This window comes from Pholis gunnellus (assembly GCF_910591455.1).
Source record: "Pholis gunnellus genome assembly, chromosome: 1".
NCBI lineage: Eukaryota > Metazoa > Chordata > Actinopteri > Perciformes > Pholidae > Pholis > Pholis gunnellus.
The window spans coordinates 24316355-24339506 of record NC_136528.1 but is presented as its reverse complement, the minus strand read 5'-3'; the positions used below and the strand labels follow the sequence as shown (position 1 = coordinate 24339506).

The following is a 23152-nucleotide window of genomic DNA, read 5'->3' as shown; positions in this document are numbered from 1 at the left end:
AAACATGGCTGACTACTAGCTGTGTAACCAGGAGTACATTACACCGAAAACTCGCAGCCGGGATCACACCCACGGGTATTTTTGATCAGTGCAACAAAATGTGATATCGAGTACCACGATACCCAAACACAGACCAAACTGGACAGAACTTTGTCAGAAGAGAGCAGCGCTTTGAACTCTACTTCATTCATTTCATCACAGTGCACTTGAGTTAATGGAGGATTCGAACTAAAGACATAACACAACCAACAACTACATGAATCAGATTTTAAAATGTTTGAACAAATACGTTTGTCATGAAATCATTATAATTCACATTTGATTACCGCAGCAAGTAGTACCAGCATGCAGTTTTGTCTTCATTTACCATTCAGTGTGAAACACAGTGGCCTCTTGGCTGTGCTTACAATGTGCAAAGCCTTTTTCTCTGCAGTGTCTCTGACTTTCTGGAGTAAAGTGCAAAATATAACAAAAGAAGAAGAAACTACACGTTCATTTCAAATGAATAATCAGCTCATACAGCACATTGCTAAGAATAATCTCATATTCAGCATGTATTTACACTTGGGCTGTAGGATTGTCTGAACATACGTTTAAGACAAACTCAACAGTATGTAGTAGTCACTGTGACATTTAGTCAGTAAAGAAAGGTGCAAACGAGCTGTGGGGTGCTCATCCCAGTGAATGTGTATTGAGTTTGGCAACAGGCAGTCGAGTTTGGTTCAGGACTCTTCTGCAAGGAAGCGAGATCGACAGGTCGCCCGCAGCTTAGTCAAGGTTGCCATGGAGAGACTTCCTGGTTCAATGAAGATTTTCTAGGAAGGACAGGAAACACCAGGATTATGGGATTAAAGACAGTTAATAATAAGGGACATGTGTGAGTGACGCTCTTAATGAGCGGGTGATGGGGATACCTCCCTTTTCTGTTACCTGCATGAAAGTGTGGCATTGGTCAACAATGGTCCGTGGGTGATCTGCTTGAAGTTTTGGCAGACGTCCGGCAGTGACTGGGCCTCTTGAATCAGAGCCTGGTTGTGGTGCATCAGTGTCAGAGCGACACGGAACAGGATTTTAGAGCCCTCGTAGAACAGGCAATCCCAAATCCGCAGCACTGTCTGCAGAGACATGGGAACATAGAAGTAAAATCCCACCAGTGAACACACGCACAGGGGACGCACAATATGAAGTTCAACCTGCTGTTTGAACAAACACTTGAACTGCAGGGCAAAAAGATGAAAGAAAGACTTTAGTATGAGGGCAAATCACTGGATTAATAGTACAATATGTATCTCTGAGATGTAGTGGAGTAAAAGTACAATATGTACCCCTCTGAGATGTAGTGGAGTAAAAGTACAATATGTACCTCTGAGATGTAGTGGAGTAAAAGAAAGAAAGAAAAAAAAGGAAAAATGTAATTTTCTAATAACTCCTTCTGGCTGGCCGCACTGTCTGCTGAGGGAATAGCATGAACATCTGCAGGTGTCACGCCCTCCTCGTGAAGCTCTCCATGCGCACTTTGGAGAACCAACATAACAGTCCCCGCCCGTCTCCCCGGCCAACAGAAGGAGTTAAGCAACAACCAAGGACTGTTTATACGGTAGGTTAGCCATTCCACGTTGGAAGAAGAGGGAAGAACAAAAAGCTTATTTTTTTTACATTTGTTTTTGAATCCACTAAAAGCAGCGCTTGAACAAAGCTCATGGATTTACTGAAGAGTGTTTTTGAACAGTGTGCTTTAACAGAGCTCTGAGCGTTTTTGTAATTAGAAGCACATTTTCACAACAAAACGTCAATGTTTACAATAACTTTGCTATTTCATATTGTATAACGTCCTGCATCCCAATAACCAGAACTTGTCTCTGACCTGCCACGGCAAGCTCTCTTAAACCTTTGTAGAAAGCATTTGTGACTCAAAATAAAAGATAAAACAAATACAGTGCAGTCACAATGGCAGGACTTCCATGATGTCCGCACTGTGAAACACACACAGATGCCCTCACCTCTACCGGCAAGACGTCTATGAAGAGACAGATGAACCATCGGGAGACCACCAAGGTCCACATCACATTGTGATCCGTCATGGTCTGCCAGACTCCGGGGATTTTAACTTTCACCAGTTCCCCTAACACCTCCTGGTCCATCTTCAGCCCCAGCATGGCCGGAGTGTAGTAGTCTGTAACCGACACACACACCATTGCCAGTTTGACATCGCTCATTCAATACATTTATACTGTGACATTTCCCTCGTTTTGAGTGAGTGCACGACACGCATGAAAACATACTGCAGGTCTTAAGCCACAGACAGACACAGACCTCTTGCAGTATTGCTATCAGCTCAGAGTTAAGGGGACAACACCTATAGTCACACACTCACCTGGTAGAATTCTACCGAGTAGTGCGTCCATCAGCCAGAAAGACTTCCTCTTCGTCTTTGTGATGATCAGTAGATACCCAGCTATGAAGTTCATCCCCTGAAGACAAAAGAGACTCGGGTCCACGCATGTATCTTGCGATCCAGTCTTAGCAGGTTTTATAGGAGAGGGGAGAGCATCCCGGACAGGAGAGCAGTAAGTGTGCACTGGACATGAAAACAAGAGACAAAACACTCTGCGTGCGATTACAGATTGATGGGTTCTAGTTATACTTCATAAGAGATGGAACCATCAACACGGCCCTGCTGCCTATTTGAATTGCAAACCAGACTGCGAACGCTCCGGTGAATGAGATTTGCCTTTCAAATGCTAATGATTAACGTAGGCTATGCTGACACAAACAGACTTTCTTAGACACATACGTGTTGAGTCACTAATATAAAAGACTCTTCAGGATGATTCCACCCACTCAAATATACATTGTCTTCTTTACTGTGGCTAATAAAATATTAGAGTACATATTTAAGTCAGTTTTGCATGTTTCTTTCTCCTATAATCCACACTGATAACGGACCTAATCCTTCACTGCAAATTTAAGTCATACAGCCAGGAAATCTTTGTCACATGTGTAGGAAGATGTAAGAATGGTAACATGGGAAATAGATTTCAGGCTGGATCTGGGCAGTAGTATTACCTGACAGTAGCCCACAGCTGGGTTGTGGTGGCCATAAGCCAGCAGCACATTGTACAGAGCTTTCTGCAGACATGGGTTGGCCGTCTTTTGGAACTGGACGTTGTCTGGAATGTTCTGTTTAAGTCTGAAAGAACAAGAGCACACAGAAACGTGTGTGTTTATGGGTGCGTGACAGCAACTTTGTTTAAAAGAAGAAGCGAGACAGTCTACATCAGTCTTGGGTTTCTGGTCTTACTTTGTAAACGTGATCCGGTTAGATACAGGCTAAAGTGTTGTTTACCTCACAATCTCAGAGGCAGAGGATAGAATGATTGTGGCCGTGATAACTTTCCAGAGTCCTTGGCCACCAAAACTGTTGGTAATCAGTGTGCCAGGTGTGGCTGGAACGGTTGGCTGTAGTCAGCACAAATCGGCACCCGTTCAGCCGAATCAGCAAACTGACTGCATCAGCCTCAGAGGCAGTCAGAGAGAAAGAATTCTCTGACTGGGTATTCAAACAAAATGGTATTTTGTTTACCTATTTAGACCACATGATGTCAAAAGCAAAACCTGACGGGCAATAATGAGACTTTTTCTGATCAAATTGACATTGGAGTGGACAATAATTGGCCAATTAGTTTAGTATGTTCATGGTGATTTTTGGATTAGAAACAGTTATATACCCTGATCCCGGTTCTCTTACAGAAGGGCTGGTTCTTTGAGGTGGGCTTAGTGCGTGTCAGGGCCTTTAAGGACATCTCAGTGGACATATGGGCACATGAGAGAACGCTTCAGGGCCTCACCTGTGCAGATGGTCTCCACCATTTGGGGTCGTGCTGGGCTCCGAGCAGGGCTGGTAGTGTCCCGGGTTCTTCTTCTAGCTGGTCTTGAGCCCCGCTGGTTGCCATCCAGATACAGAGCCCGGTGCTCGTTGGGACGCCTTTACGGACATAGCGCTTTACTGACGGAGAGGAGGAACATGCCAGTTTAGTTCAGCGTCATGACTCTGCTAGGATAGCGGCGTGTGTTCAGCTCACACCTCACGTTTGACATTCCTCTGCACCTTGCTTTTGCCCTTCAGTAGCTTGGACCACTTGATGGATCGCCGGGTGAGCACAACCAGATACTCAGACATGAGCTCCTCATAGGCCTCGTAGTCAAAGTGCTTTGGGGCGCTGAAAGCCAAACGGATCCACGCTGAGCCAAAAAGCAGAGAGCAAGAAACTGTTAACAACATGAATGAAACACATCGAAGGATGAATCGCCAAGCATTCACATGAGAGAGCACCATCGACCTCAAACACATTCAACAAAATCTGTCAAGTGCACGAATGCTGTTGTACTACGTTGGTATTTATTGTATTTGAGGCACGACTGAAGACAGATGATCAACTCTGGCTGAGCACGGAACATAACATTTCATTCATAATGAATTAAAAATGCTTCTATTTTACTTGGTGTCATCAAAAAAGTCATGTCTTTTGTAAAGGCAATCATTGTAATTAGTTAGTCCAGTATCATTTAACTGCTCGGGCCTTGTCATCCACACTTACTCAGCACCCTCAGTCAGGTATAATAACTAGATTGGACACAAAAAGTGGTGTAATGTAATATTATATAGCATGTGTTTCTACATTACCTACATCTACAATCGGGTTGTGGATGAATAAAGTTGTGGGTGCAGGTGGCTCAACCTAAATCCTTAGGTAACACTATAATCTACCTGCAGCTTAACCCTTGAGCAAGAGCAAAGTCATCCCCGGAGAAGAAATGCACCTACAGCCCAGCAATGAGGAGGACATCTGTTCTAAACATAAGCACACACACACATACACACATATATATATATATATATATATATTTCTATTGTGTTTAACACACAGTGCAGGCTCTAACTAGGGAGTCTCTGCAAATACTGGGTGGAGTAAAAAAGAAAAGGTATCATTACGCAAATGTTATGTTCCTCATCTGAGAACAACCCTGTTGTCAAAACAAAGGAGAGTCCAAACACAAGCTGAATGCCGTGTGTGAATGTGTGTGTGAATGTGTGTGTGAATGTGGCTCCTGCCTTCAGCTGTTGGTTTGGGTTATCGGTCTCCGTTTCTCTGAACTGTGCAACATTTAACATATACTGCAGAGATGAGCGTGGATTTCAAACGTAAACCATAAGCCAAAAATGCTTTATTAGGTACAACTCGATGAAAATAAGGTAGTTATATGATGTGACTGCTATACAAGATAAAAGAATATAACGTTCAGTTTGTGTTGCAATTGTTTTAGAGAGATGTTGATCGAACGTTATGGTACATTTTGAGTATGTTGTTTCTAATATTTAGTCTACCCTCATTGGTATAAAATAAACGTGAGTACAAACTATTATAAACCATAAACAGCAGCTTTAGCGACACGATTACAGAGACATGCTGAGGCTTGCATTCAACATTCAATTGCATTTGAACAATGTATGGGAGGAAAAGATACCAACAGTCACCGCAATTTGCTAAAACACCACAACGGCAGTTCTGTAACAGTTTGTAGTAACTAAGAACAACGTTAGTAACGTTTAAAGCTAAATTGGCTAACGTGACTGCTTCCAATTCCCACAAATTGAGGGGTAGAATAACAAGCTGCCTCTGGATTTACCTCTCAGATAAATGATTAGCCTCACAAACTCCATAAGACGAGATCATCGACCGTTGAAAAGTCCACCGTTACCTGTTCACCCTGTCTTGAGCTCTCCCGTCCGGGGTTAGGGTCCGATCGGTCGCCTTGTTCTTCTTCTCCATTGCCTCTTCTGCTCCGCTGATATCCTGAAAATCTGTGCTAGAGTCTCAACATGTAATCCACCGTGTTGCTTTTCTCCTCCCCAAAAAATCTCCGCAACAATTCAAAAGTTTACAACACTCATGAATGTCGAAGTAACTAACTTTAACTTTTCTCCGTGTTTGCGTGCAGAGAGACGGGACAAGACGCTGCACTTTTCTCCCCCATGCTAACGTTATAAAGCAGTGAGAAGCATTCTTTACGCTTTCCCCGCAAAACAAAGTATCTTTTTTGTTTTCGCTCGTATCTTTAAATATGTATCGATTCGCCGGTGTTCAGGCCGTGTGGAGAGAGCGGAGTTTGCCTTGAGTTGTGTCGCCATCCACATGCACCTGCTGCTCGGAGTGGAACTAACCGGCCTGTAGCACGAACACATCCACACTTAACGACTGTAGTCCAGATACAAGTCCGTTCCACTTGTCCTGTCCGGACCTACTGACGTTGGTGACTTCATGGAGGATTTGGGACTCGTGACGTTTGCAACAGGACTCACGTCAATCAGACCTAATGCTGCTTTCGAGTGATTCCCGGAACATCCCACTTCAGAGCTGGGAATGGCGAAATGGGATTTATGTTGCATTCATGGCGCGTTGGTTAGAAACATAGTGGAGCTGAGAGGGTCTGCGTCAGATTGAGGTTCAGTTTTGGCGTTGCTCGTGTTTTTGCTGTTATATGTACTTCAGCATGTACTAGGCCTACTACCTACTAGAAACTAGTGACCACTTTTACAAGAAAACGCCCTTTTCTGACAGCACTGTTTATAATGTTATGTCATTTATGTATCACTTCGTATATTTACTATATACAGTATAACCTCAAAGCAACCATTGATTGGCACTAAGCAACATCCCCATTTAAAGAAAAAAGAAGAAGAAAAAATTGACATTTTAGAACTTACAGAAAAATATGTATTCGCCATTTAACATACCACGTTAATATTACCTGCTGACACAGACAACTTCAAACACATCGGCAACTCCCTAATTTAAAAACGTCTCGGGTCACCCCCAGTCGATGGTCACCCCGTTTGCTCTCCAGGGTGTTAGTAGGTCCGATAACACGTGAAGGCAGCAAACATGCCATGGAGCCGCGCCCTCTCCAGGGCAGCCACGTAGCACAGGTACATCTGTTCACCTGAGACTGCTGGGCAGCGTTGCTCCAGTCAAATAAAAACATGTCTGCTGCATGTTTGATTTAGAGCTCCCACGATAATCATTGGGAATTTACAGATAACATTGAGTTCAAATAGATAGATGTATTCATTAATTAATACAGAAACAAGGCCCGGGGGGCATGGCACTCATTGGTGTATCTCTTTCTGTCCTAGCAGCACAGCTTTACATCCATGTGGAAACCTTTGATGAATGTATTATTTCTTTTGATGAGATAATATTATCATTAAAGAAATATATCTATAGATGTCTGTGCACATGACATCTATTGCACTTCTGTCCACCCTGGGAGACGAATCCCTCCTCTGTTGCTCTCCATAAGCTTTCTTACTTCTACCGATGTGAGGGCCCTTCTGACGCAGATTTGTGATTTTGGGCAATACAAAATAAATTTGAATTGAAGTAAGAGTGGAACACCTTGCTTTTATATTGAAAAAGGTGACGGGTATCAAAATGATGCAAACTTTACATCAAGTCACCAGATTTCAGTTTGATTATGTGCTAATGAGAGAATCTGGAGCAGAGAACGATGTCCCAGCGCTGTCATCCACTTTCAGGCAGGACTGTTGTAAAATGACACTTAAGGTTGTTCTGGTGGGGTTTTTGGAGGCTTTCTTAAACCACTTACTTGTAGTAGTTTAGAAAATGAAAAATCACGTAATGATGTGGTTGTTGTAAAAAGAGGTCAAGTAATGAATGCTTGCACTTTTTGGATTTGTTTAATTTCCATAAACACCACAAAGTTTAGTGGGGTGTGTGTATATGACTGTGTTGTATGTTGTTCACTGTTTGTTGAAAGTCATGCTTAACCCTATCTAAATGAAGTTACTTGAAATTTGATTTCAGCGCGTCTGACCTACATGGACACTCAATAACAACACCATACTCTTCATCACCACTGCTGCGGATCAGGATTTCGCGGCCTTGGGATGGACGGATGATGTATCATCTAGGTGTCGATCTATCATCCTCTTGTGAAAATACCAGAGTAAATCCAAATCCAGACTCATGTTATAGCAGTAGTGTAATCCTACTGGTGGGCGGAGTTAGATCTGTGGGAACAAGATGAGCCTCCAACCACGGACATGTTTGGCACCGCTGTGTGCCGCCATTCGTCTGTTCAGGGCAATCGTCCCCGTGTCCTCTTTTGATTTGATGACCACACAGAGGGTGGCTCATTGAGTAATCAAAGCACACTGCAGACAGTTAGTATCCAAAATTGTACTTGAGCTCAATCGATGGTTGCAAATACTACTACCATTACCATATTCCACTTTGACAATAATGAATGAATTAAGCAGCATTAATAGAATGCTATTATAGTTTTGAGATGTTTATTTAAACAATAATAATACTGTGCTGCTTGTTTTTAGTAATAGAGAAGGAAAAGAGAGTTTTGCATTTGATATCAGTGGAAATAATACAGCATACAGTTCAACTTGAGCAGCGTGAACCTGACAATGAAACTATTTGGCTTCAGAACGCCTCCCCAGGAGGAGCTGGGAAACACTGCTGTGGAGAGAGGCATCTGGACCCGGCCCGGCCCCGGATAATGGATGGCTGGATTAACATAGATTTATATAGAATAACACCATCGAAATGTAAAGCTGTTTACAGTCAAACTCGTCTTCTAATACCCAGTCTTCATCATATCATGCAGTGTGCTCTACCTGGTAATGCTCCAATGTATGCAAATAGAACCGATAATGACAGAAAAAACAGTCATCAAGTGTTTGGACTGAATTGATCTTTTTAAAAATATCTTATCCTTATACTGTAGAGTCCTTTTAGGAGTTACTATGCAAATACACCGAATGGCTTCTAACACAAGCCTATTGAAATATAAAATAATCTTTGAATCAACAATGTTGTGACAAACGCATACACAAGATAAGTGTTTGCAATGGTTTTTGCCTGAGCAATTGCGACCCAATATTTATAGTATGTACTAGCTCATGGATGAAAAACACCAGTTTCACTTGTTGCTCCCACTGCTTTTTAGCAGAGCTGTAACTGTGCATAAACTGTGTATCGTTGCTGATGTATGAAGGTACACTGAGAGTAGCTGAAATCTTAACTGAGAAAACTCCTTGTACAGTATCCGTGAAAGGAAACAGTTGAGACCGTAAGATATGATTGTACATCACTGTGCGTTCAATAGTTACCAGCCTAGAAAGTGAAGGTGTCAGTAAATCGTATGACTTTGGGTTTATATGTTTGTTTGACTGAAGGATCCCCGTAGTTGATGGTTTTGTACTTTGGTCTCTGTTTTGGATTGTCTCTCTCAGGTTGAATCTTTGGTGATGTTACAGCAGACGCCTCTCTGTCTTCAAATGCAGCCTCACTCTCCTCAGAAAGTCGAAAACTTTGCGGCACACTTGTGTCTTCCATGTCCATTGTATTCATTTCTTCTTCTCCCTCCCTGACCTCCCTGTCTTGTTCATGTGGTTGGCCCTCTGTTGGTTTCTTTTTTGTTGTTATAACGGGTTGTGCCTTCATGTTATTAGGAGGACACTGATTAATTCCCATTGTCGCCACTCTGAAATTGAAAGCAGTCATAGAAGTATCAGAGTGTGGGAGTGGCGTTGCATCCAAAGGAGTTTTAGTTTCAGTGTGCGACGCTGATTGAGGGGAGGAATCATCGACATCTTGTTCAAATCTACAAACACACGGGATGACGTACTTGGGCAACCTTCTCCGAACGGTCACAGCTTTGGTTGGATCTTCCTCTGCTCCGTTCTCTACATGGCCGTGGCCTTTATATGTAGAAAGTCCCTCAATGTTGGGCTCTAAAGGGCATCTCCCTTCAGTAGCTGCAGTGGAAGCTTCACCTGGCCTCATGTATTGTGGGGCTCTATGAGGAACCTCTGTCCTTAAGTTAGGTATCTTTTCCAAGTGTGAGCTTTCTGATGATTCCAACAAATATAGTTTAGGAGAGGAATCTACACACGTGGACCACACAGGACAGCAGGTCATGACGGTCGCCACATGACACGTCACTTGGGCTTCTACCTGTGGAAGAAGCCTGTAAGGCTCAGGGAGTGACTGCTCTGTGACGCATGTTAAACACAGCAGCTCTAGATGTGCACATTTTAACTTGTTGGTGATACTAGTTTCTTCTCCTCTCGTCTGAATGTCACCATATTCCTCTGACTTCCATCCCATAACATCGTTATCACAAGCTTGATCTTTTACACTGTTCAATGAGCAGTGAGCTTCAGAGTTTTCATCTGAGTGCTCGCTCCCCGTTTGTCTCACTTGCTCTGCTTTCAAACTCTTTTTTTCTTCCGGGTTTGAGTTGACTTTTGTTAAAGCGGCCTCTGCCTGCTGTAGACTCTTTTTTTCTTCCGGGTTTGAGTTGACTTTTGTTAAAGCGGCCTCTGCCTGCTGTAAACTCTTTTTTTCTTCCGGGTTTGAGTTGACTTTTGTTAAAGCGGCCTCTGCCTGCTGTAGACTCTTTTTTTCTTCCGGGTTTGAGTTGACTTTTGTTAAAGCGGCCTCTGCCTGCTGTAAACTCTTTTTTTCCGCCTGTTGTTGTTTTTGTTCCTGCCCATTTGTAGTTTGATGTCCTTTCAACTGCCGTCCAACAGATTTACTTTTCATTTGCTTGCGTTGGCTTCGTTTGTGAACAGTTTGATCCAGCGCTTGCAGGAGCTTACTTTCATGACAAGGTACCCTCTGGCTTATACTACTTGTCACCTTGACTCCTGCAGACGGCTTTTCGTGTGAACATTTCAAGTCATGTCTCGTACATACAGTGGCCATGGACTCAAACCTCTCCATCAAGGAAGATAGGAGGCTCCCTCTTCCGACCGTCATTGGTTTGATTGGCTGTTTCTTCAGCGCGTTCTCTCCATTTTCTTTTTGCTCAGCCACGGCAAACTTGGCTACGATATCTTTCACTCTGCCCCCCGTCTTCAGTCCTCGATCTCTTCTAGTCCACTCCTTCTTGTGAATGTCATGCTCACTGTCTTGGCAGTGGTTGACTTTTCCTGCCACTCCTCTGCTGGAGGACAGAGTTCCTACCTCCCTTTGGTGGGTGATGGGAGGTTTGGGTGTGGACCGTATGAATTTGGATTGGAGGAGCTGGAACGAGGTAAGACGCCGTTGTATTAATCCTCCTGCTTTTTGCTCTCCTCCAAACCTTTCTTTTCGTGGATCTGTCCAATACTTTTCAGGGATATTGGAACCTGTCTCAGCAGTCTTTCTCTTGATCATTTTATGCTCTTCAGGAAGCTGAACAGTAGTGCAACTTGCCTGAAGATGCTCAACTCTCTGATCAGGCCAACATGTGTTTCTTTCAACTACAATATCCGACCCTGCATGATTCCCCGGGTTTCTGTTCCTGGTGGTCCACTTGGGCAGATCCTGTGTTAGGTAATGCAGGAGACTCTCCAGAATCCCTCGGAGCACAGGACGACAGTTGTGGTCTCTAATCAACTTCCTCAACATACTGGCATCAGGGCAGATACTGGTTTTCCGAGAATCTGGTCTATGGAGAATGGAGAGGACATGCAAAACTTAATCCCTGTAGCCATCTGCAGGTAAACATATACCTGATTAGTTACAGTTACTGACAGCAGAGTTGAAGGATGATACCCAAACCCTAGCTTAGCCTTTTCATTTTCTTGTACTGTTTTGTGTATTTAGTAGATAGAGTAGCCTAGACAGGGTTTACCGTAATGAATAGAATAATGGCACCACACCATTTTACCAGTTTCTAAATATGGGACCGCAGTAATCTCCAAAAGGGCTACTTTTTTTATCTTTTACGTATTAATCTTCAACCTGAGAGATATTTGACTCAATAAACAGTACTTCTACTTGAACTGGATGTACCAGAAGTCATTCCACCCCTGCAGCAAAGTAGAGGAGATAAAATGTTCAGACTTGAAGCGAAGTGCTCCAGCATTGTGAACTTGTTACAGGTGATTAGTTCAGGGGGATTGCAGCAGAGAGTTGTTGCAGCGGAGGGTTGTGAAAGAAGAGGAAATCAGGTAGGAGATAAGCTGTCCAACAAAATACATGTTGTAGTTAAGATAAAGAGAGACAGGCACTTCATGCATGATTTATATTTATGAGTCCATTTTAATGTTCATATTATATTAATATTCACCATGTCATGGTGCTTTCACAATGTACACTAATGCTTGTCAAGAGCATCACAGTGCAAATCATAATGGATCACAGTATAGATACAATGATTACTACTCTACAGCTCAATAACATTATGCATAAAAGTTAAAATCATTTTCAAAAATCCCACCGCATGTTGCATGCTTTAAAAAAACAAGATGTATGTAGATTAAAACTATTGACACAGACGGGCACAGACGTATCTTAAAATCAGTTAGGCTCTATCAAGTTTTCACAATGTTTTGAGGAATTAGATACATGACACAACATGACCATGTGCTTCTTGTTAATACAGGTTAGCTTTAGAAAAGGAAAAGGTGAGAAGAACATTATCCAGATGTAAACTAGCCTACTATTCTCAGTTAAAATAAAAGTTATAAAGGCAGAAGCGTTTTCTTTTCCCCCACAGTTCTGTCATTTACAGATTGCAGATGTAGCTCCTGAGAGATGATCTCAAAGGAAATAGGCTGAAGCTCAATACCCTAATTGGTCTCCCCTTTGACGTTCCACTGCCTCAAACCTATAGGTGATAGGTGCGTCAACCTTTCCAATTCATGACAGGCCTGTGTAAAGCAAAATTCAAGGAGTTGAGGGCAAGAGAGGCAAGGAGAGGACAGGATGCCACCTAAGACTATTGAGATACTGCCAAGGGAGGGTAACTTGGGACAAAGGGAAGCAGTTTGACAGCCATGTGCAGCTCCTCTGATAGCCAGCAGGGTTCAGGCCAGTGAAGAGCAGGATTACTTGTCTGTGCACTTCTCTGCAGATGCTGCTTTGTAAAGCTTTTCTCCCAGCTCCTCCAGACGCTCTCTTTTGTCCAAATCCTGGTACAGTCCTGGGGGAACCTGACTCAGGCCGTGCATGAGGCCAAAGAAACACCCTGCGATCAGGCCTGTGGCTTCACTCTCACCTTAAAAAACAAACAAACAGCATTTTCACAGAAGTCACAGTGAGCAGTATTTTATCCGTTTGTTTTTTAAGCTGTCGTGCAGGTTCTCACCTCCATGGAACATGGCTCGTTTACACAGTTCAGCCCAGTCACTCCCTGCCGCCAGAAGGGCATCGTAGGCTATCATGGGGGCATCATGGCCTCTGCGTCCCGCAAGGCCCTCTGAGCTCCAGCGCTTATAAATCTGTATGCACGAGGACAGAGTTAGGGGTTTTGTTACGTAAAAGCCTGAATGGAAGCTTTTTCTTAATGTATGTTTTTTGTGTGTATATGACAGATAGGCAGGATTTACTTTGTCAGTCTCCTCAGCATCATAGGGATTAGGAAAGGAAGGTTTGTTCTCTCCTTCCTTCTCTATCTCTCTTTCTTCCAGGTAAAACTGCCACTTGGCCTCAAAGTAGAACCAGTTTTCCTGATACTCTGCATATGAGTGCACAAACACACGTTACTGGTTTCACACAGGAAAAGGACACTTCAGAAATAAGTTTAAAAAAAAAGAAAACAATGAATATAGTGTGGTTGTTTTTTTTGTATCTGCAGATGCAATAAGTGAACATTTGATTGGTAAGATTTCTTGAAATAAGATGTAATATTTTGGCCTTTCAAGATAAGAAATTATCTTGAAATAAGCAGGGAAAACTAATTTTGAGCTATATTTCACTAGTATTAAGAAGTGTTGTGTTTCATAATAAGTCTGTATTGCTCAAAAGGGCAATATTTTATTAGTATTGTCGTAAATCAAGTCTCTTAATCTCACTGAAATGTTACTTCTTAGGTTATTGTGTATTGTATATCGTGTTAGTGACTTATCATTAGACAAATATACTTTATTTTGCAGTGCATCAGATTTTTGCAGTGCATCTGATGGTCCTACTATCTCAGACAGATGTGCATAGCAAACTCAGGAAACTGTCATGACGAACTCCTGTTTATTTTTTACAAAGAAGCTTCAGTTGACCTGGATCAATCAGCCCAACTGTAAAATGATGTGCCCCGTCACTAACGCAGACAGAAGCGCAGTCTAACCTGACATGTGTCGTATGGTCTTCCTGCAGTACTCCTCAGCCAGAGGGATGACCTTCATGAGCTCGCGGCCCCAAGTCACAGGAGCTTTCCCCTGGATCGCATAGGATGCAAACAGTGCCGTGGTCATGGCGCCAAGGAATCCTGACGCCAAGAGTGACACCACAAGTCACTACATCGAAGTACACTACAGTGTCTACACGGACATGTCAAACTCACGAATTAAGCAAGAAGGAAATACTTGTTATTGCAGGTGAAATGTAATCAGAGATGCTTATCAGCAGAAGAATAATCAACCTGCAGTTTGATAAGATTTGTGTGGGCAGGTTAGAGACTGCCGACATTGTCACCTGTGGGGTGGTTGTGGGTCATCCTGCCGATCTCAATGCTGACCTCCACCAGGCTGTCTATTCTCTCAGGTTGCCAGTATCTCATACCCACACACATGGCCTTGGCAGCTGCCCCGAAACCAGACCCTAGACACAGACACGTGTGCACACATCCAGACACACATTTTCATATACTTAAATGTTGGAAATAAAAAAATATATATATATAAAATCTCCAATGACCTTTTTCATTGAAGGGTGTATGCCAGGCGAGCAGGAAGTTGTGAGGTTTGAGGTGAACGCAGCCCTCCACTGTGGCAGGATCAGGGGCTCTGCCCTGGAGAGACACCATGGCTTCAACATAGAGACGCACCAGCTCCCGGTACAGATCCTCCAGACACCAGTAATCTGGACACACACACACACACAGTGACTGAGAGTCATTCATGATTGGCATGCAAGGCGAGATGAGTGGTGCTGTGGTGGGCTAAGTTTAGCCTCAGCCTGCCACGCCACAGATTAGGACCAGCATGCCATCGAGGCGAGTGGAGTCACTTCCACACACCATGAGGTCAACGATCCACGAGGAGACCCCTCAGCCATCCTGCTAGAATTTAGTTGATGTGTGTACTGTATGTGTCTGCGCATGTGACAGAGAGAGAGCCTTTGTGGACAAACTTCTAATTCGGTGATTCTGTCACACAGCTGCTGGGGGAGTATAGATGTCAAATTGAAGTTCTTTGTTCTCTGCCTCAGATAAGAATGTGTAACCCTATATCTGTTGTTAATATTTCTTTTTACCCTGAGTTATTCTGTATACTGGTAAGAAGATTGGCAAAGCAAACACTGACACAACATCCCATCACAACTTCCATTCCACTCCATGAGTTGTATGTGTGAGTATGTGTACAGGCATGCTGGATTGTGTCTAAATAGGGCTTCCTAATCTCAATAGATGTCACCACCATTGCACAGTGCCGCTGTCATTGGCTTTGAGTCGCATCTGCAGCCAAACATGATACCGGTAGATTATGGAGGAGTCTGACCTGCTATTGTTCAGTAAAGAAGCGCAGAGGATCAGCTTTTCCAAAGTAGTCTATTTTGGACTTTTCTGTCCCGGCAACTCCTGGCCGCCCTGCGGGGGAGCTTGAGATGGCATTTGAGTGATCTGTAGTTAGACTTCTACTTACATTTTTATCTTTGATGACCATGTGGCAATAATGGTTTACGATATGTCCGCACATTGTCATTCAAAGACGGCCTGCCAGTTAGTGATTAGCAGCTGCCTTTGACTGTATAGAAGAAGCTATTCTGGTCCTCTTAAATGTAGACTGTGTCTATATTTTATTGAACAGATACAAAATGAAAGATTTTGTGTGAAGTTAGACAGAAGACAATGAGTGTCTACTCTTGCTATGATTTCCGCTCTCTAATCTTCCTCTTTGACAATGATCAATCCTAAACGTACCTGTTACCAGTGCTTCTGCTGTGGTGATGTGCATCAGTGTTGCATCACTCAGGGGCCAGTTATCAGGGTCCAGTTTCTGGGCCCCAAGTCCCCCCAGAGAGACCAGTTCCTCTTGGATCTTCTTGCCAGAGATGCAGCCTTCCCAACGGCCCTTTCGGTAGCCCAAGGCATCACCAACGGCACCCAGAACCATTCCTGCCTTGAATTTCTCCATGATACTGTGCTCCGCTCACCCAGCTGAAAAAGATCTTCTCCTGGGATTTAGATTGGCTCCTTTCAGCTGTACTTTTTCTTTCACCACCTTCAGCAGACTCAGTCACAGAACAATGCAAACAGAACAAACTCTCTTGCCCCAAAACATCCTGAAGAACTTCAAACGGCCTCACCAACTCTTCCAAAAAGATTTCCGCTTGACATGGAGCTACTATGGACCTCTGTCTCCACTACATAACAAGCTCTGCCACCTTCCCACCCGCAGAGCTCTAGTTTCTCATCAGTTGTCTCACACACAAACACACACACTCAGTTCCAGGGGAGGGTGCACACAAACACACAGACGAAAGCATCGCGTTATCAGCCACAGCTTCTTTGTGTTGGGCAGCGGGGAGTTTCAGCTGTGATCAGGTGTCTCCTAAAAAGGCAATCCCCATGGCCCCAAAGCCTCAAAGCTGGATGGCTGGGTGTGGAGTGGTAATGGGAAGAGATGCTAATGTGCTGCTGGGCTGGAGCGTAAGCCCGTCAGCTGGTGCTGGACCTTGTTGACATCCCAACCGGCCCCATGGGAGGAGGGTAAGAATGGAGCATCATCTCCACTCCACTTGCTTGCCTCCTCCTCCTTTATTTAAGCTCAACTCTCCAGTCTTTACATCACTATTTGAAATGTCTTTGTTTGTCACCTCCTCTTCCCTGACGTCAGATAATCTCCTCTCCAGTTATGCACACTGCATCCAAGAGTTCCCCTCCCTCTCAGTTTCTTTAATCTTCACCTAAAGTCTCGATTGTAACCCTTTTGACACAATCAGTTGTCACCAACCCTTCATTTATTAAGTGTAGCTGTTGGTGAATGTCGCCCTGAACATACCCAGAGTAACGGTAGAGAAAGCTTTACCGGAGGAGCCAATGATGATATGCAGCAGGAATGCAACCTGATAAGGGACAACTGTTACCAAGCTGACATTTTACATACACTCTCTAACAGACACACACAGTAGGGCAGTGGTTCTCAGCAGGAATATGGGGATTGTTTTTGTTTCATTCCTTAGTGCCATTACGTTGTTCCATCTCTCTTCTGGGCTTCTATTGGACATAAATAATTTCTGCAGAGTATCATAAATGGCTGGCTGAACCTCACGTGATCATGTGGTTGCCCCTTCAGTGGTATAACATTTAAACATTTTAGATCTACAGAATACTGCTATCCAATACACATTTTCTAAATAAAAACGAACAAAATAAGTTGCTGACATTCTTGTCTTACATGAGTGAAGAGTTTTCGTCGATGAAATAATCAATCAAGTTGTATATTGTTGTCATATTGATGTCAGAATATTTTTAATATCGGGACACTGATTTTAGCACAACACAATGCTGCTGACCAGCATTCAATATCTTCGTTTCTGACAACGAAACGCACATTTGCGGTCAGAACTCGCTGCTGTTCCTACAGAGGCACGACTTTCACAAGGCTGTTAAAAACAACATGCTTTATTGACAACATGTACGGTATGCTTCTGTGACAAAACATAACATTCTGTAAATACCTGTTTTCTTGCCGGCAAAAATAATACTGTTTTGATAAGAATGATCTGCATGACTTGAAACAGTTGACCACACATTTGACAAATAGAAACGTACCAAATGTACCACATTAGCGAACTGAATACTGAGAGACGTTGCGTTATTCTCGCTCCTGAACCACAGACGACGTCAGAAGATGAAGTCAACAACGATCAAGTGGGAAAAGCTTTCGCACCGTCGTGACCGAGAAAAGTTTGTGCACAACTTCGACAGCCAGAAAGTCACATTGGATATTTCATTCCAGCAACACGTATCTAACTTGACTAGTTACAAAGATGAATATGACACCGGCTGCTACTACAGTGACTGTTTGACAGTCGTGATGAAGCTGGTGTCTTTGACTGAAATCATAATCATCCTGATTTGCCTTAAACTTCTTTAAAGTCTACTTCATGCACACCACCACCAGTTTATGACTGACCTCCGCTTACATAAATATGAAAACTTAAAACACACATTTGTCACTTTAAGGAAAACAAAAAGGCAATTATTTCCCCTGTAGTTGAATGAGATATTTGATGCAGGGAAATAATCCATCCTTATTTCAACACATGGCAAAGGTCGTATCGTGGTGACAACAATTGGCAAAACAAGTTGGCATAGTTAGATGGCAAACACTGATGCAGGGAGCCGCCTGCTGCTCACGGTGACTGGGAGAGGAAGACTGGTACCTGAGCTCTACCTTCTGACACACTCTCTAGCCAAGAAAGCGGGACACATTTAGTGTTTAGAACTACACTTGAAGAGCAACACTAAATCTTGTGTGAAGGAGAAGCACTGCACCCCTAGAGGGCAGCACAGACGTGGTTCTCAAAGTGACATGTTTTTTCTCTTTAATAGTGCTGTGGTGCTAATCCATGGAAAGCAACAGACCTAAACCTCAAACAGTGTAAACAAACAGTTCAAAATAGTCGTAGCTGGGATGCAGATGTTCCTTTCAGTCTAGTGTGTATGTGAAACCTACGTCCAAGTGAACCGACTCGCTCTGTAGCTCAGTGCTGCCTGATAAAAGAAAACCTACAACAGAAAAAGTGTAAATCAGTGCAGTTTGCAGAGTCGGCAAATCACCTAGATAATAGAAAACAGTCGGTCAGTTGTGTACAGCAGTTCACACACTGCGAAACTAAAGCCAACCAAATAGAAGAGTTTTAAAGGTGAGGATCCTAAAAGCTTCTTTATGTACTAATCATGATTCTAAATGCCGTTACCTGTTTTCTGAGATATACATTTGTTCCTCCAAAGCTGAATCTATTCTTACTCCTATGGGTTCAGCGCGTTACCGCTGTAACAACAGTGATTCTGCTGGTGCTGAGCTAGAAAAGCATGCCGCTCTGTCCAGTCCTCAGTGAGAATACAAGATGTGGAGCTGAACTTTTTCCCCACTGCCGCTCAGTTAAGGTGAATCATAATTTATTACGCTCTAGTTATAATCAAACCAAATGAAAATATTTAGCATTGTATTGTAAAAGAGGCAATATGTTTAACCCCAACTCTAAAACACACACACACACACACACACACACACACACACACACACACACACACACACACACACACACACACACACACACACACACACACACACACACACACACACACACACACACACACACACACACACACACACACACCTTCTCTGCTCTCGGTGTGATTGTTAGAGAGCAACACATTCATGATCTCAGTGAAAATAACGTAGAGCACTCCTCCCCTCGAACGTCCACGGCACTGCTGACGGAAACATGCAGATTTTAAAAACACACTGTTCCATTCACAATGGACGATGTCAAGAGGCCACATCCTACTGCATCTATAACTTAATCCTCTGCGTGTGCCGAGAGTTCACCGTTACCGTGCCTCCTCACTGTGCCGAGGGCGCAGGTTAGTGAGCCAAGTCCGAAGCAGCAGCAGCAGTAGTTTTGAAGCCACACCCATGGGCGATGGGTGACCTATCATTTCCATATTGCAGTTTCAAAAGTTTGTCCTTTGCCAAACAAACAGAAAAAAATGAGTATCTCCCTCCTGCTCTCCTCTCTGGGCTGGTGTCTCAGGTCACTCCCCAGTCAAGGCATCTTACTGACAAGCTGCAGACAGGCTGATTGAGAAGTACTCTCTTTTTTTGGCTCATTTGTATAAAAATCCTCATTCAAAAAAAGAAGAAAATCGGGAGAAACACAAACTCCGTTCGCTGCACGACGCCGGGGCAAACACTATGTTATGTTGCGCTTACTCGTCACAATCGGCCGAGCGAACTCCACAAAGTCATCTATGAGGACAGGCCATGCCCCTGAGGAGAGAGAGAAAATAATAACGCTGAATATTTCGAGACGTCTCAACGTAATCTACAAGAAGGACTGCGCATTACTTTAACAAGCTCACCTTCCTCATCATAGTTCGACATGTCGTCTGTGATCATGTTGCCAAAGTCCAGGAGGAGGTTCCACGTGTCCTTGGGAATCGAACGCTTGTGATGCTCCTGAATGCAGCACAGTCGCAGCAAAAGAGCGGGAGATAAAAGTGACTATTAGAAATCCCTGTGCATCGAAAGTCAATAAAACTTAGTCGCTGTTGGCATTTGTCGCCTTGAATGTATTCTCTGGTTATTTCTGTAGGCTGCCGTTTGTGGCGTTGTTGTATTTGACTGCATTAGGTCAACTTGTTTGAAATACTTTTGCGTCTTGAAAGTGAAATGGACAGAATATAGCACTTAAAGAATATACAACATATTTGGAAGTCTTGTGTAACATCCCGCTGACATACAAAAAGTAAATAACAGGGTGAAAACAAAGGCTTCCTCTCTCACCAGCAGGAAGCGGTTCCAGAGATCCAAAAACTTGAAGCGACCTGTGAGAACTAGATTCCAGTAAGCAACGGCCATCTCGAGGTCTAGGACACAAAGTAGAGCGAGACTTCACAAATTTGTTTCGGGACGAGCGTTTCTTTTCCTACATGCTCTTATGTTCTTGATGCTTACCTAAACCTTTCTGGCCGGGGTTCTTGGCAAAATTAAAGGTAAACTGGTAGAAGTCTTTAAACTTCCCTGTGTCTTTCAGGTCCTGCTCTAGTCTGGGAAGGATCGCCTTGAGTTTCTCAGGACTGTCACAGCTAGAGGAGACATTGAGAGGAAAAGTAATCCTGTTATTAGGAGTAGTGGTGACCACAAAACTAGTATTTTAACACCTGAGGTTTCTCACCATGACTCACATTTAACAGATGTTTGGGCTCATAAAAAACAACACAGTTTTACAAACAACTGCTACTTCAAAATCACACCTTAATAAACATCTCCTTAATGTGCGGAGGATGCGGCGGCATCAAAGATTGTGGATCTCAGTGTCGTCTGTGTTGCTCACCCTAGCTCAGCCATGCCATCCAGGAACTCTTTCCTGCTGAACTCGCACTGCGTGGCCGCTCGGAACTTCCAGGCCACCACGAGTATGCTCATGCTAGCCGGGTCCAGCGTCAGGTCATCGCAGAACTGCTGGATCCCATCAATGCCTATCTTGTTCTCATCCTGGGGGTCTGCAAAGACATGCCGAGAAAAGTGAGCAAAAACAGGACGGAGCAAACTGCGTCGACATCGAAACTAGTTGTGGAGCACCTTGCCTTTGTATCTGTTGTAGAGCTGGTCCAGCTTCTTGCGGTCCGCTGTGGTTTTCATGGATTCCTTGTAGTAGTGGTCTGGATTCTGGAAGTAGTTGTCTGTGGCGACCTCTAGTTTCCAGTCATTCTGTGTCAGGCAGTACACGGCTGTCCTCTCCCCGGCCTGTGTGAAGGACATGAACTGCCGAACCTTGTCCTTCTGCGAAGACTTCAACTTGTGCTGTAAAAACAAGCAGGCGCACAAAAGGTAAATGCAGGGCTGTAGTGAACTGTTCCCCCCCCCCCCACACCACACACACACACACACCCAACACGTTCTCATACTACCTGTCCAAATTTGGTAGGAATATGCACCCTGTCAGCACAATATCAAGTGAAATATTAGAGTTTTTACCGTGCATCAGAGGTGCATGTAACAAAACTAATAATCTAATTATCACAAACTAAGTGCTATAAGCACAACCTGGGGGCCTTCAGGATCCCTGAGGGCCTGGACACCTGGGACAGGTGGTAATCCGTCCTTGGGTAAATGGGATGCATGTGGAGTTAGAGCTGAACATCAACATTTTCCACAAGACACAGCCTAAACTTTCCTGGAGAGTGCAAAGACTTGATTTATATTTATATCTCCAGGCTGGAAACTAGTCCCTGCACTTAATCTGCGTACAAACACCGTTAGAGGTGGATTACACTTCAATAACGCGTGCCACGACTGTAAGATCTGGCAATTTAAAAAGTAAGACTCGTGCCATGGGACATACCAAGCAGCAGCCTGTGCATTATTAGAACTAGGGAAAGGAAAACACCGTCACTTCCAAATGCAACACCGCCAGATTCCGTTAGTTTACAGAAAATACACAATCGTGTTAATTGTATCTAGACGGTCATCGGGAGGATCGCACGTCTTTGCAGAGCTGCAGACCTGACCCACCCGATGATCAAACAGCAGATCCGCCGTGACAGGCCAGGGTTTGGTGACCCACTTTCCCTCGGAAGGGGGGCCGCCTGATCCTGCAGGCTCTCTGCTGACGGCAGGCAGCACCACAGGCTAGTTACCAAAAAGGGAAAGGTACGTGCGGCAAGTGCGGGAGTCCGATCTGAAAATACCAACAACTGACCTTCCATTTCCCTCATATCCCCGACACACATCACCCTGGCAATGCGACACTTGGACGAGGACAACCCCGATCCCCTCTATCGGTGTGTCCCCTTAACGGCAGTGACAGCCGTGATCGGTGTGTGTGTACTTGTTTAACGGAGTTAAAGAATTGCCCCGGTTTCTCGTTTTTGATCTTACCTACCATTTTATCACACGCTGTTTTGGCCCACTTGATATCCAATTACCCCTGGTGCGCATGCGCGAAAAGAACTGCACTACTGGAGGGGCACTTGGTTCATGGGAAATGTAGTTCTGCAGCGCTGAATTTCCACAGGCCGAGTTTTTTTTTTTAAACACCTTAGCTTAATGGCTTTCTGTATTAATATACACCCGTTTCGGAAACATTCTTAGTTTATTCTCAAAGTGTTTCTACTGAAAATAAAATTAAGAAAAAAGTCACATAACTTTATATCAAACTATATGTTAGCAACACATTAAATATATGTTTTTGAGGGAGTATGACAGACGATGAAACTCATTTAAACTGCGTTGTTGTTTTTATAACAAAACTGTATGATGTCACGACCACCACATGAGCACTAAATGTACATTCAACCAGGGAACCGCTGTCACACGATCGAGCAAGAAAACGTAACACCTGAAAAAAAACTACAACTCCCATATCAAAGCTGATCAAAATGTTTCGGAAGT

General features: G+C 43.7%; 3 protein-coding genes across 3 annotated transcripts; all 3 read right to left on the bottom strand.

The window, feature by feature from the left end:
* Positions 1-17: 17 nt before the first annotated feature.
* Positions 18-6332, bottom strand: grtp1a (growth hormone regulated TBC protein 1a). Its single transcript, XM_079160080.1, is given in 12 exon segments — positions 18-815; positions 931-962; positions 965-1115; positions 2001-2173; positions 2375-2471; positions 3067-3176; positions 3179-3190; positions 3849-3869; positions 3872-4006; positions 4090-4216; positions 4218-4242; positions 5761-6332. Coding segments are annotated over 12 exon segments (1047 nt in total). The 5' UTR covers positions 5832-6332; the 3' UTR covers positions 18-722.
* A 5732-nt stretch (positions 6333-12064) lies between these two features.
* On the bottom strand, positions 12065-17049 carry adprhl1 (ADP-ribosylhydrolase like 1). Its single transcript, XM_079162761.1, has 7 exons — positions 15946-17049; positions 14721-14885; positions 14499-14624; positions 14152-14292; positions 13418-13545; positions 13177-13309; positions 12065-13086 (listed from the first exon to the last, which is right to left on the bottom strand). Exons 1-7 carry the CDS (start codon positions 16157-16159, stop codon positions 12917-12919), a joined length of 1077 nt encoding a protein of 358 aa, XP_079018887.1. The 5' UTR covers positions 16160-17049; the 3' UTR covers positions 12065-12916.
* A 542-nt stretch (positions 17050-17591) lies between these two features.
* On the bottom strand, positions 17592-22699 carry dcun1d2b (DCN1, defective in cullin neddylation 1, domain containing 2b; the record flags this gene model as incomplete). The annotated part of the gene is given in 8 exon segments (XM_079158555.1): positions 17592-20026; positions 20119-20215; positions 20543-20625; positions 20714-20844; positions 21093-21261; positions 21346-21562; positions 22644-22684; positions 22687-22699. Coding segments are annotated over 8 exon segments (828 nt in total). The 3' UTR covers positions 17592-19949.
* Between the last annotated feature and the right edge of the window lie 453 nt (positions 22700-23152).